At 55.7% G+C, this 12,159-nt stretch overlaps 1 protein-coding gene across 1 annotated transcript; it reads left to right on the plus strand.

Moving 5' to 3' along the window:
• The first annotated feature begins 3,220 nt into the window (after positions 1 to 3,220).
• LOC117880335 (solute carrier family 22 member 6-B-like) lies at positions 3,221 to 11,959 on the plus strand. Its single transcript, XM_034776420.1, has 10 exons — positions 3,221 to 3,626; positions 6,255 to 6,358; positions 6,677 to 6,831; positions 7,261 to 7,429; positions 7,755 to 7,878; positions 8,120 to 8,238; positions 9,016 to 9,233; positions 9,708 to 9,816; positions 10,427 to 10,630; positions 11,048 to 11,959. The coding sequence occupies exons 1-10, from the start codon at positions 3,258 to 3,260 to the stop codon at positions 11,118 to 11,120; spliced, it is 1,644 nt and encodes a 547-aa protein (XP_034632311.1). The 5' UTR covers positions 3,221 to 3,257; the 3' UTR covers positions 11,121 to 11,959.
• Positions 11,960 to 12,159: the final 200 nt, after the last annotated feature.

The following is a 12,159-nucleotide window of genomic DNA, read 5'->3' on the forward strand; positions in this document are numbered from 1 at the left end:
TTACTCCATGTCCCTGATCCCTGCACACCAACCACCCCATGGAGTCAGGGCTGGAGCTCCTCTGGAAACAGGGGTGGGGGCATGTTTCTCCCTCCAGAAAGTGTTGATATTTTCTGCAAAAATCTAAGTATTTTGATTCTGAAATGCCACTGCAGTGCCTCATGGGAGATGTAGTTTGGCAGCCTCCTGCTCCTGTCTTCTCTGTGAGATGGATGCCCTGGCCAGACTACATCTCCCATGATGCACCATGGTCTCCCCTCTTGTAGATGGGAAGGGAATGCATCTTGGGAATCCCTGACTGGTGCATCATGGGTGATGTAGTTTGGGTGCCTCATGCACTCAATGCACCTGGGCTCCCAGGATAGACTGCATTTTCCCATGATGCACCATAATCTCCCCACATGGGGGTAATGGGGGTCAGAAGCAGGCAGGCTCCTGCAGGGGTGCTGGGAACCATATACATAGCAGTTTCCACACCCTAAAGAAGCTGCGTCAAGTGCTGGCTACTAGCAGAAGGGGGCGGGGTGTCTGGTGATATAAGCACACCCGTGTTACCCCTGTGCTGTGGTAGGAGATGAGATCCCCTAGGGGGACGGCTGGAGGGGACAATCTATCCCTGGATACCAGGTGAGTCTCCTGTTCTGATCATCCCAGACAGTAATCACCAATCTATGTGGGGTGGCAGGGCTGCCGAGAGGTGGTGGACAGGTGTAGGGCTAGGGAGGGGTAGATTGGGGGCACCCCAGGGATGGGTGGTTGGAGGGGCAGAGAGGGTGCCCCAATGGCTGGGGTGGGGCAGAGAAGAGGGATGTGCAGTGATAGATCAACAGACCCACAGTTTAGGCTGCAGGGGGAGGTGAGAAGTGCATGTGGGTCTTATCCAGGGTGATTTTAGATGATCTCCCAAGTTTGCTATGGGGCTGGCCCTGGACTGGAAGATCTCCTTGGGCTGGTGCCTGCAGGGGCATTCCTGGCCCCGATCCCTCCTGGGGGTGTAGGAGGTGCCCCCTGCCCACAGAGATACCACACTGCCCACCCCCAGGGTTGCCAGCTGGAGAGATGACACGGCCAGCTGAGTGCTGTGGATGCAAAGCAGAGCAGAGCCCTGACAGAAGCGAAGTGGCGATGGCCTACCACACAGGAACAGAGCCCCAGCTGTTCAGCAGCATGTGGGCTGGCCGATAGGGCAACGCCTTGAACAAAAGGGGCCACTGATGTGGGGTGCCCAGAGTGACACCCTGGCACTCCAATATTCACCACTGTCATGTAATTAGGATATGTCTTGTACAAAGTATGCCATGTGAGGTATCGTTCTAAAAGTCTTGATCCGCTAGACAGTAATATCTCGTTGGATTGTATGTTCTATCGTCATATGTGAGTTCTGAAGCTTGGCTATGTATGTGTTACTGAAACATATCCTGAGGTTGAGAACACCCACGAGCAGCCTTTCAGGTACAACAGTAAAAAGGCCAAACAATGTTAATGGCTTATTGAGAAAATACACACAAGCACAAGGCTTACCCCAGGAACTGCGTACAATAGAAACCTCTCAGAGATAGCACTACACAATGGGAACTGTTTGACCCAGGTCACAGCAAAGGAGCTTTCCAGCAAGTGGGGAGAAGATATAAAAGGGGGAAAATGACATTATGAGGGGACCTCACTCTCTCTACAACAACACACCTGGAAACACCTGAGGAACAAAGACTGAACTGTGGGAAGTGATGGTCACAGGCTAGAAGGATTTTTAGACTGTGTATGAAAGCCTGGGAAAGCCAAAGCAACTTGTGCCTAAAGAATTTGCCAGCCTATTTATCACTCCGGGTAAGAATTTGCTAATTTATATCCTACCCATCTAGTGTGTTAAGCTCAGTTTGTGTTTTTGTTTATTTACTAAAGTAATCTGCTTTGTTCTGTTTGCTATCCCTTATTATCACTTAAAATTTACCTTTTGTAGTTAATAAACTTATTTCTTGTTTATTTCAAAACCTAGTTTGTGCAATTCATATTGGGGGGAGGGAAGCTGTGCATATCTCCCTCCACATTGAGGGAGGGGGCGAATTTATGAGCTTAGGCTGTACAGATCTCTCTATACAATGAAAGACAAGGTGATTTTGGGTTTACACCCCAAAGAAGGTGTGCACTTGAGTGCTGGATAAAGTCCTGAGCTGAATCCTCCCACAGAGCTGATTTCAGTCTGTGTCTGCAGCTGGGTGTGGCCTCACCTGTGTGTGTGCTGGAGAAGACTTGAGGGCCTGGCACAGCAAGGACAGGTTGAGGAAGCCCAGGCTGGTGGAACGGGCGCGCTCAGTGGAACCCCAGCTCATCAGGTGGCATCCTGGAGGGGGGGTCCAACCCGTCACAGGGAGAATAATCTGTTTGGATAGTCAGGTCTTCTAGACTGGGACTATCTTTCACTGTGTGTCCATGCAACATGATGGGGGCCCTGATCTCGGTTGTGGACTGTGATGGACCTGGCACAATGGGGCCCTGATCTGGGTTGGGGTGTGAGGAGGACCTGGCACAATGGGGCCCTGATCTCGGCTCGGGTCTGTGCCGCGCCTGGTACAGGACCTCGCTCATTCTCAATCCAGGTCTCTAGGCTCTACCCACCCACAAAGTTCAGTGCCAGGCAGGGGGAAGGCTGCGATGGGGGTCTGCTCCCATTCTGGTTAAATCCTCTCCCACCAAACACAACGTTCCTGTCTGTTGCCCATTGGGTCTCTGTGGCTCATTAATGCTGCATGCTCTCAGAAGCGTCCGTGACATGGGGGAACTGGAGCGGGACTCAGTGGATTCCACAGCCTCCGATCATGTGAGTCATTCCCAGGTGATGGCTATCAGTCACAGGGGCAAATCAGAACCCAAGCCCTAGAAGGAAATGCCCCAGTATCCCATTCCCCACCGCCCCTACCAAGCCAGCACCCCGCCCTGGGACTGGATTGCCGCGAGCACCCCCTAGAGAGTAAAGGGTCTGTGTCCCATTTACCATTTCGTGACCCGGCTACTTGCCCATCCCCCCAGCACCTTAGTAGATGAGTAATGCTTCTGAGAAATATGTCCTCTGCTGGACCTTGTTCCCTTTCCCACTTCCTCCACATTCTCAGCCTCCCACCTGACTCTGCCCTTGATGCTGGTCAAAGATTTACCAGGGCCAAAGGCTGGGCTAGAGAACATAGACTGACTGCTATACGAGTCAGGGGCGCTGGAGAAGAAGAACAACCAGGCAGTCAGGAAGAGGTTTCCTCACAGCCTCCATGGCCCCTCGTGTCCAGTCGGAGAAGGAGCAACGTATGGGCTTCTTCCAAACCATCCTTGTCATCCTGGTCTTTCTCCCTCTCCTCATGGTGGCCTCCCATAATTTCCTGCAGAACTTCACAGCTGCTGTCCCCAGGCATTGGTGCTACATTCCGGCGGGAGACAATGACACCACAGAGGTGACTGGAGACCTGCTGAAGATCTACATTCCTATGGATGGCAACCAGGAGCCAGACAGGTGCCTGCGGTTCAGCACTCCACAGTGGCAGCTTCTGGCCCCCAATGGCACCAGCACCAATGCCACTGAGCCCTGCCTGGATGGGTGGACATACGACAGGAGTGTCTTCAACTCCACCATCATCACGGAGGTACAGAGCGGAGCGTGAGGGATCATTCTAGGGGAGCGGGGACCTGGCTGGTTATCTATCCATCCACCTATCCATTCACCGACCCATCTATCTATGTCCCCATCGGTTTTGTGCTCTCACCCATAGTATCTGAGCCTGTCTCATGCATTAGACTGGCATAGCAAGGTGCCTACTGGACTACATGGCATCTCTGGCTCTCCTTCCTCTTGGGGGCATACAGACTGTGCTTGATGTAGGGGGCTGTTGGATCAGTTTGGTGGCAAAGCGTTATCTAACAAGCAGTGGGGCTATCGGGCTGTGGCTTAGCTTCATGTCCTCTGGAAATTCTCCCCTGGGCCTGAACCACAGTCAATGCCAGCCAGGAGGTGACACAGGGCGGGGCTTCTGAGACAGCTGGAGGTGGGAGGAGCTAGCCTGGAGGCTGCCTGGTTGGCCAAGCTCCATGATGACTCAATGAGACCCTGAGATGCCCTCTCAGAGGTTTCATCACCTAAGCAAGGCCCAGCTAGTTCAGTAGTTGGATTGGAGACCTTGACGGAGTGCCCAGCTTCTCTGGGGAGCCAGGCTGGGGGCTCACTAGGGGCTGCTATTCCTGTGGAGTCTGCACTGATTGTGCTGCTGCAGGGAGAAGGGGGGTGGCTCCCTAGGGGGTGCTCTCAGTGCTGACCCCAGCAGTAGGGGACGCCGTGCCACAGGGAGCCAGCTGGGTGGCTCAGCAGGGGGCACTCTCCCCTCTGAATTGGTGCTGGCCTCAGCGTGGCACCAAGAGGCTCTGTGTTTCAGGGAGCCGGGTGGGGGGACCTAGTAGGGGGCACTGCCTCCTCGCAGGCCGTGCTGACTCCAGTACCCCAGCACAGTGCTAGGGGGTGCTGTGCTGCAGGGAATGGGGGGGGGGGCTCAGCAGGGGCTGGTGTGCCAAGGAGCAGCGCCCGGGCTCAGTTCTGCTCTACAGGGTGGGCACTGGCCAGTCACCACTAAAAGGGGGTCATGAGGAGGGAAAAAACTTGTTCACCTTAGCCTCTAAGGATAGAACAAGAAGCAATGGGCTTAAACTGCAGCAAGGGAGGTCTAGGTTGGACATTAGGAAAAAGTTCCTAACTGTCAGGGGGGGTTAAACACTGGAATAAATTGCCTAGGGAGGTTGTGGAATCTCCGTCTCTGGAGATATTTAAGAGTAGGTTAGATAAATGTCTATCAGGGATGATCTAGACAGTATTTGGTCCTGCCATGCGGGCAGGGGACTGGACTCGATGACCTCTCGAGCTCCCTTCCAGTCCTAGAATCTATGAATCTAACCGCACAAGGAGCGGGAAGCTTAATATCCCTCCCCAAAAGATGGCACCTCTGCCTTGGCATCACCCCTCCTGGCGCTACCCAAGGGCCTGTGCCTCTGTGCCCCTCCTGCCAGCCCACAGGGGCCTGCTGTGGCAGAAATTCAGCCTGAGTCACCCCTCTGAGAGCCGGGATAATGGATGACAGTCCTGGTGTTTTCCTTGGCGCGGATCCTGTGCCAATCCCTTCTCCTGTTCTTAGCGCACCCGTGACATGTCATGCTGCCAGCTGCCCCATGCCAGCTGGGTTACACAGTAACCCGCTTGGAACAACACATGAGCCCCTGGTCCCGGCCCCACCCATCATTCCAGACCCCAGATTTGGCAGGGGAGGAGGGACGCTGTCCTGTCCCCCCAGCCCTTGTGCGGGGCTGTGGAATCTCAGCTCCAATCCTGGCTGCGTGGACAGCGCCACGCCAAGGCGGGGATAAGGGTTTTGTTGGCAGCAATGAGTGGTACACGGGAGTGTGGTGGAATCAGCAGGGCATAAAAGGGACAGAGGGCATTTAAAGGGCATGGGTGCTGGCAGGCTTTGGCAAAAGGTGTGAGGGTCACAGGGCTCAGGTGGGCATGGGAGCTACAGGTGGGCATGCAAGGGAGGTTTTGGGTGGCACAGATGGGCATGGACAGCAGGGACAGCAGGGGTGGCACAGGTGGATGTGGACAGCAGGAACCGCAGGGGTGGCACTGGTGGGGATGGGCATCGGGGCAGCTGGGCTGGCACTGGTGGGGATGGACAGAAGGAACAGCTGGGATGGCCCAGCAGGGCTCTGACCAAGTGGGTCCAGGTGGGTGCAGGTGAGCTCAGATGGCCCAGTGGCAAATGGGGAAGGGGCACAAAGGGGCACTCAGAAGCCATCAGTGGCTTTGGATGGCACAGGAGGGTGCTGGGGTTTGGAGACCAGAGTTGGGCTCAGATGAGGCTTAGGTGGAATGGGGGGAGCTCAGAGGACGGAGGTGGGCTCAGGTGGGCATGGATGGCACAGTTGGGGATTCCTGTCATAGACAGGCATGGGCAGCACAAGTGTGTGTGGGTGGCACAGCTGGGCACAGACTGATGTGGGAGGCTCAGCTGGACATATGCCTGGCACAGCAGGGCCCTGGCCTCTAGGTGCTGCCAGGGTACAGCTACTAGCCAGGGCTCAGGTGGGCAGAGGAGACATAGGTGTGGTTCCTGGCCCTTTGTGCCAGCTGTGTCCCTGAAGCCCATCTGACTATGCAGTCAGCCCTTTGCCCAGCAGTGCAGAGTGCCATGGGGCACCCCTGGATTCACAACCCTCTCCACACTCCTCCCCAGTGGCACCTGGTCTGTGGCCAGCGCGCTCTCAAGGATTTTGCCCAGTCCATCTACATGGCGGGGGTGCTGGTGGGAGCACTGGTCTACGGGGGCCTGGCGGATAGGTGAGTAAAACCGTATCCCCACCTCCCTGCCCCTCTAGATCACCCCATGGGCTCATCCAGCCTGGTATTCCGCTCCATCAGCCCCATGGACCCATCCAGCCTGTTATCTCCCTCCCACATCAGCCCCATGGACCCATCCAGCCTGTTATCTCCCTCCCACATCAGCCCCACGGGCCAATCCAGCTGGGACCCCCTCACACATCAGCCCCATGGCCCATCCAGCCTAGTATCCCCCCATCTGCCCCCCCAGATCAGCCCCATGGACCCATCCAGCCCATATCCCCCCTTTCTCCCATGGTGTTGTCTCCCCTGCTGCAGACTAGGGCGCCGGGCAATGCTGCTCTGGTCCCTGCTGCAGATGGGTGTGATGGGCACCGGTGCTGCCTTCGCCCCCAACCTGGCAGCCTACTGCGCCTTCCGCTTCTTCAACGGCATGGGTACCTCGGGCTCCATCCTCAACGGCAGCAGCCTGAGTGAGTGGGGGAGGGCCTGGGGACGGGGAGCTGGCATGAGGGGGCTGAGTGTGGAGGTTGGGGGTGGGGTATTGGGGATGTGTGAAGAGTGGGGGACATGTAAGGGGAGATGTTTGTGGGGGGGCTGGTGGTGTGGGTTGTGGGGGAGCTATGATGGGGGGCTTTGTGTGGGAGGGACTGTGTGGGATTTTGGGGGGCTGTGTGGCAGAGGGAAATGTGAGAGAGGTTGTTTGGGGAGGGGAGGGAAGTGTGTAGGGTGTCCTGGGGGTGGGCTCTATGTGTGGGTGCATGGGGGACAGCTCTCCCCCCACTGCCCCACCCTGGGCCCACCCAGCACAGAGGGGTGCAGGGTTGAGCCCTGCTCCCCAAGGTTGGGCAGGCAGGGTGAGGTTGGAGGGTGCCGTGTCTCACCCTACCCATCACCCCCAGCCCTGGAGTGGATCCCATCCCGGTTCCGGGCCATGGTGTCCACCATCCTCGCCTGCAGCCTGACGCTGGGCCAGCTGCTCCTGGCTGGACTGGCATACGCCATCCGTGACTGGCGCCAGCTGCAGCTGGCATCCTCGGTGCCCTTCTTCCTCTTCTTCCTCTACAGCTGGTAGGTGCCCTTGGGGCTGAGGGGCACACATCCACAGGGAGCCATGGCTCCAGGCAGGGATGGCATTATGGGCTCAGGAGCCGTAGGACTCTGTGTCTGGGAGCCCAGAGGGGGCCCACACCCCATGGCACACCCACGGTAGCCTGTTATCTGGTCCAAATGGAGACCTTGCAGCCCTGTTCCCCTGAAAGACCAACTGCCAGGGAAGCACAAAATCCCAGATCTGTTGCCCAGAGCCCTGGGGACATGGGTGCCTGGTCTTCAGCCGGCACCATGCCCTCCTCTCTCTCTCTCTGAGTCCCGGTCCAACACCCCCCCCCCCCAGGTGGATTCCAGAGTCCGTGCACTGGCTACTCATCAACCACAGGCCTGAGATGGCACTGAGGAACCTGCAACGGGTGGCCCGGATCAACGGCGAGAAGCTGGAGGGAGAGGGCATCTCCCTGGAGGTGAGGGGCACAGGGTACCCTGTGGGGTCTAGTGGTAAGAGATGGGGTGGGGCTGGGAGTCAGAACTCTTGGGTTTTATGCCTGACTCTGGGAGGGGAGTGGGGTCTAGTGGTTAGAGGTGGGGAGGGCTGGGTGTCGAGCCCCAGGGTTCTTTCTCCCTGGATCTGCCCATCTCCCCCTCTGGAGAAGAGGTGTGATTTCTCCATCCTGCTCTCAGCTCCAACCTTCTCTCCCTCTCCAGACACTGCGGCTGGAGATGCAGCAGGAGGAAGAGAGCTCAGGGCCCTCCCAGTGCTCTGCCCTGGAGCTGTTCCGGACAGCGCCCATGCGTGGAGTCACCGGCTGCCTCATGCTGGCCTGGTAAGGGGCTCCCCTTGCCCCCATCAGTACCCCCAGGCTAACAATACTAGTGTGATGAACTGACTGGGGAGTGTGGTTGCACCATTGTCTCCTGTTGAGTGGGATTCCCATGGGCTTAGATGGCAGGGGGCAAGGCTTTGGGGAGCTATGTGTCAGAGCCACTATACTGCTGGCCAAGGAGGGGGATTCCCCAGGGCTTAGATGGCACAAGGTGAGACTTAGGAGCAGAGGAGGGGGATTCCCCTCGGGCTCAGATGGCAGGGGGTGAGACTTAGGGGCAGCTGTGTGTCAGAGCTCCTGTACTGCTGGCTGGAGGATCTGAGTTCTAGACCCCATGCTGCTTAGCCCCCCAGAGGATTCCATGGCCAGGATGGGAGCAGAGTGTTTATCCCCACAGCACTGACTTAAGCTAAGAGGAGGCATGCGGGAGGCTCAACTTTGCTTTGGCCTCCAAGTGTTTGGGTTTGTAATTAGGCAGGGAGTTTCTCCAGTGGGGGAACCCCCTGGAAGTAAATGTGGGTGTCACCAAAACCCTGTGGGGATCCCCCCATGTGAACAGGAAAGTCTCCCCCCACCCCAGAGCATCTGGAGACAAAGACAGACAGAAATGGGGAGGGAGAACCAGACAGACCAGAGGACGGGGAGAGACAGACATGAAGGGGAGACAGACGGAAGAGGGAGGGAGAGACAAACAGACGAGAATGGGGCTGGGAGACAGCCAGACTCTCTCCCCATTTGAGCCCCCCTCACCCCAGTTCTCCCCGCCCCATACGGCAGGTTCTCCAACAGCTTCTCTTTCTACCACCTGGCCCTGGACCTACAGCGCTTCAGGGGCATCAGCATCTACCTGGTGCAGCTGATCTTTGGCGCTGTGGACATTCCCTTCCGCATGCTGGTGGCCGTGGTCGTCAACCGCCTGGGGCGCCGGCTCACGCAGTCTGCCTGCCTGGTCCTGGGAGGACTCTTCATCCTGGCCAGCATCCCCGTGCCGCATGGTGAGACCAGGGCATTCGGCCAAGTCGGCATAGCATTCCCCGCTGCCCTGGGCTTCACCAGCATGCAGCCCAGCCCAGATCAGACCCAGTAGCCCCCACTCCCTGCCATCTCAGATCAGACCAATGGGCCCATCCAGCCTGGTATCCCGTCCTCCCTGCTGTGCAGGAAACTGAGCCAGTGATGGTGCGGTGGAAGCTGGGGTGGCTTTGGTGGTGTGAAGGAGGTTTGGCCAGTGGCCGAGATAGTAGCCCTACAGGTGGCCCAGGGGACTGGTAAGTGACCAGTACCCCAGCCCAGCTATGGCGCCATGCAGCCCCAGCGTGGTGGGTTTGGTCCTGGGCTACCCATCACCCAATGCTGGGTCTCTGAGTTAGTGACAGGCACCCCCAGAGCAAAAGGGGATACAGCGCATTGGGGTGGGGGCTCTTCTCAGCCTGATGCATTTTGGGTCCTCTTCCCCTCTCTCCCCCTAGACATGGAGGTGTTGCTGATTACCCTGACTGTCCTGGGAAAAGGGCTCTTCTCCTCCTCCAACAGCTGTTCCTACCTGTACACCATTGAGCTCTACCCAACTGTCATCAGGTTAGTGGGGCGGCGCCCTCTGCTGGACAGCATCAATGGAGGCAGCATTGCTTGAAGCACAGGGAGCAGGGCTGGGAGTCTAGTGGCTTGGGATGTTCAGTCTAATACCCCTGCATGGTGAGGAATGATGCCCTGAGGCCCAGCCTAAGGGTCCCATTGCTCAGGTCCAAGATGTCCCTCCCTGGGGTTCCCCCCTCATTCAGCTAGCTGTTCCAGTCCCTCCTCAGCTGGGACATTGCTGAGCTCTGTGGGTGTTTCCGCTTGTCTGTGCCCTCTGGTCCTGCTGGGGCAGATCCTGCTGAGCCTCCCCATTTGGCTGGGACACTCCTGATTTCAGCTTCCCCCACCTGGGGTCTCAAGCGGCTGCTTCAGTGTCCCATTGGAGGAGCCCTGGAACTGTGCCTGGGGCGGATCTTGATGGAAGGAGGGGAGGTGGAGCTTAGAACTGATGGGTCTGGAGTGGGAATGAATAGATTTGACTGCCAGGGGGTTATGCAAATAAACAGTCATTTATTCATAAAATATGCAAATTAGACCATCTGCTCATTTGTATAAAGTATCCAGCCTTAATGGGATTGCTCAATTCTCTGTGGCTTCCCCTTGTCCCCAGGCAGACAGGGCTGGGGGTCACCAACATGATGGCCCGGCTGGGAGCGGTGGCAGCCCCCATGATGCAGATGACCCAGGCCTTTGTCTCCTTCCTGCCCCTGCTCCTGTTCGGGGCAGTGCCCATCACAGCTGGCATCCTGGTCAATTGCTTACCAGAGACCTTGGGGGTCCCACTAGCCAACACGATGAAACAGGTGGAGGACAGGTGGGTATGATGGGCACTGTGTGAGGGCTGAGGGCAGGATTGTGTGTGTCTGAGCATGAGTGTATGTGCGCGAACATGAGAGTGTGTGTACATGGACACAGGTGTGTGAATGTATGATAGATAGATGGATGCAGTGTGTGTGGATGGATAGAGGGGTGGTGTGTATGAGGACGGCTGGATAGATAGCTGGAGTGTTTGGGATGACTAGGGGTGTGTGTGTGTGTGTGTGTGTGTGCATGGCGATGGATGGATAGCTTGCTATCTAGGAGGTGTATATGGGGATGGATAGAAGGACAGATCTTAAATACTTTACACAAGTCTTGGATGAAAGGACAAAGAGTCATTAATGATTAATTGTTATTTTTAATGATCCAGCTGTTTGGTGCTTTTGTTCTTCTCTTCTCCCTTTGTTTTCAGAGCAAGAAAGAAAAGGAGCAAGAAAGAGGAACTGAGGAAAGAAGCCAGGGGAACCAAGGAAACCAAATTCTAAATACAGGCTCTTGTGTCAGGCACTGGACTGGGACGCTGGAGACCTGACTTCAAATCCTGGCTCCCTGTGTGATTTGGGACGTGTCACTTCATTGCTTGGTTCTCAATTTCCCCATCTGTAAAGTGGGACTAATGATGCTTCCCTGCCCCATGGGGGTTATGGGAATAAATCTATTAATGTGTGGGAGGCTCAGATACTAGCATGATAGGCCCCACTACCGAACTAGATAGATATAGAACCAGACAACCAGCTTTTTATCACAGAAGCAAAATCTTGAAAGGGTCCTTTTTATCTAGGATTCTCCAGCTTGGATTTTTAGTTTTTTGGTGTTCGTTTGCCACAGGATGAAGAGGGGAGACATTTCTTCCCACTAGACTGACTGTAAACCCTTAGAGAGCTGGCGTAGTTAACTCTTTCTGGCACGTATCCAATACTACCGTGGAACTGACCTGCTTGCAGTGCTTTTCACAATTGATTTACACATGGCTCATCACATGGCAAATGCTGGAGCAGAATTGGTAGATTGGACTTTGAATCAATTTGCTTAGCACATATTAACGTGACAGTGTTTTATTCTGTATACTTAACCTTTCTCCATATCCACTAGCTGCATAGAAAATCCCCTTTGCTAGGAAGGGTTTTGACATGGAAAGCCTTTTGTTTGACCTCTGTTGAAATGCACCTATTTAATATTGCTGCCCCTCAGCTCATTGGTTTCCTATCAGAGGAGAAGTAAGTGAGACAGAATCAGTGGATATTTTCTTAGTGTAGCTTGTTTATCCCCTGCGCTATATGCACCAGTCCTGGAACAGAGGTGGACACAAACAGCACTGCAGACAATCCCTTCTTTCTGTAAACTCCACCCAAACACCCATGTCCAGTTCCCTGGGAGCTGCTCTGCCCCCCAGAACTGATGCGGTTTAAAAAGATTAAAGCAAAGAGCAAATTCTCTTGCTGCTTGCAACAGCAGCATATCTGGAAAGAAAATAAGTACATCACAAAACCAACAATGATACAGTGTGGCTTCAAAGACTCAATG

The sequence above is a fragment of the Trachemys scripta genome, chromosome 7 (genome assembly GCF_013100865.1).
Source record: "Trachemys scripta elegans isolate TJP31775 chromosome 7, CAS_Tse_1.0, whole genome shotgun sequence".
NCBI classification, from domain to species: domain Eukaryota; kingdom Metazoa; phylum Chordata; order Testudines; family Emydidae; genus Trachemys; species Trachemys scripta.

Excerpts from the sequence above, each read along its gene's own strand:
- LOC117880335 (XM_034776420.1), top strand. The coding sequence starts at position 3,258 with ATGGCCCCTCGTGTCCAGTCGGAGAAGGAGCAACGTATGGGCTTCTTC. Across the intron at positions 7,430-7,754 it reads CTCTTCTTCCTCTACAGCTG|GTGGATTCCAGAGTCCGTGC; the intron begins GTAGGTGCCCTT and ends CCCCCCCCCCAG. Across the intron at positions 9,234-9,707 it reads CAGCATCCCCGTGCCGCATG|ACATGGAGGTGTTGCTGATT; the intron begins GTGAGACCAGGG and ends CTCTCCCCCTAG.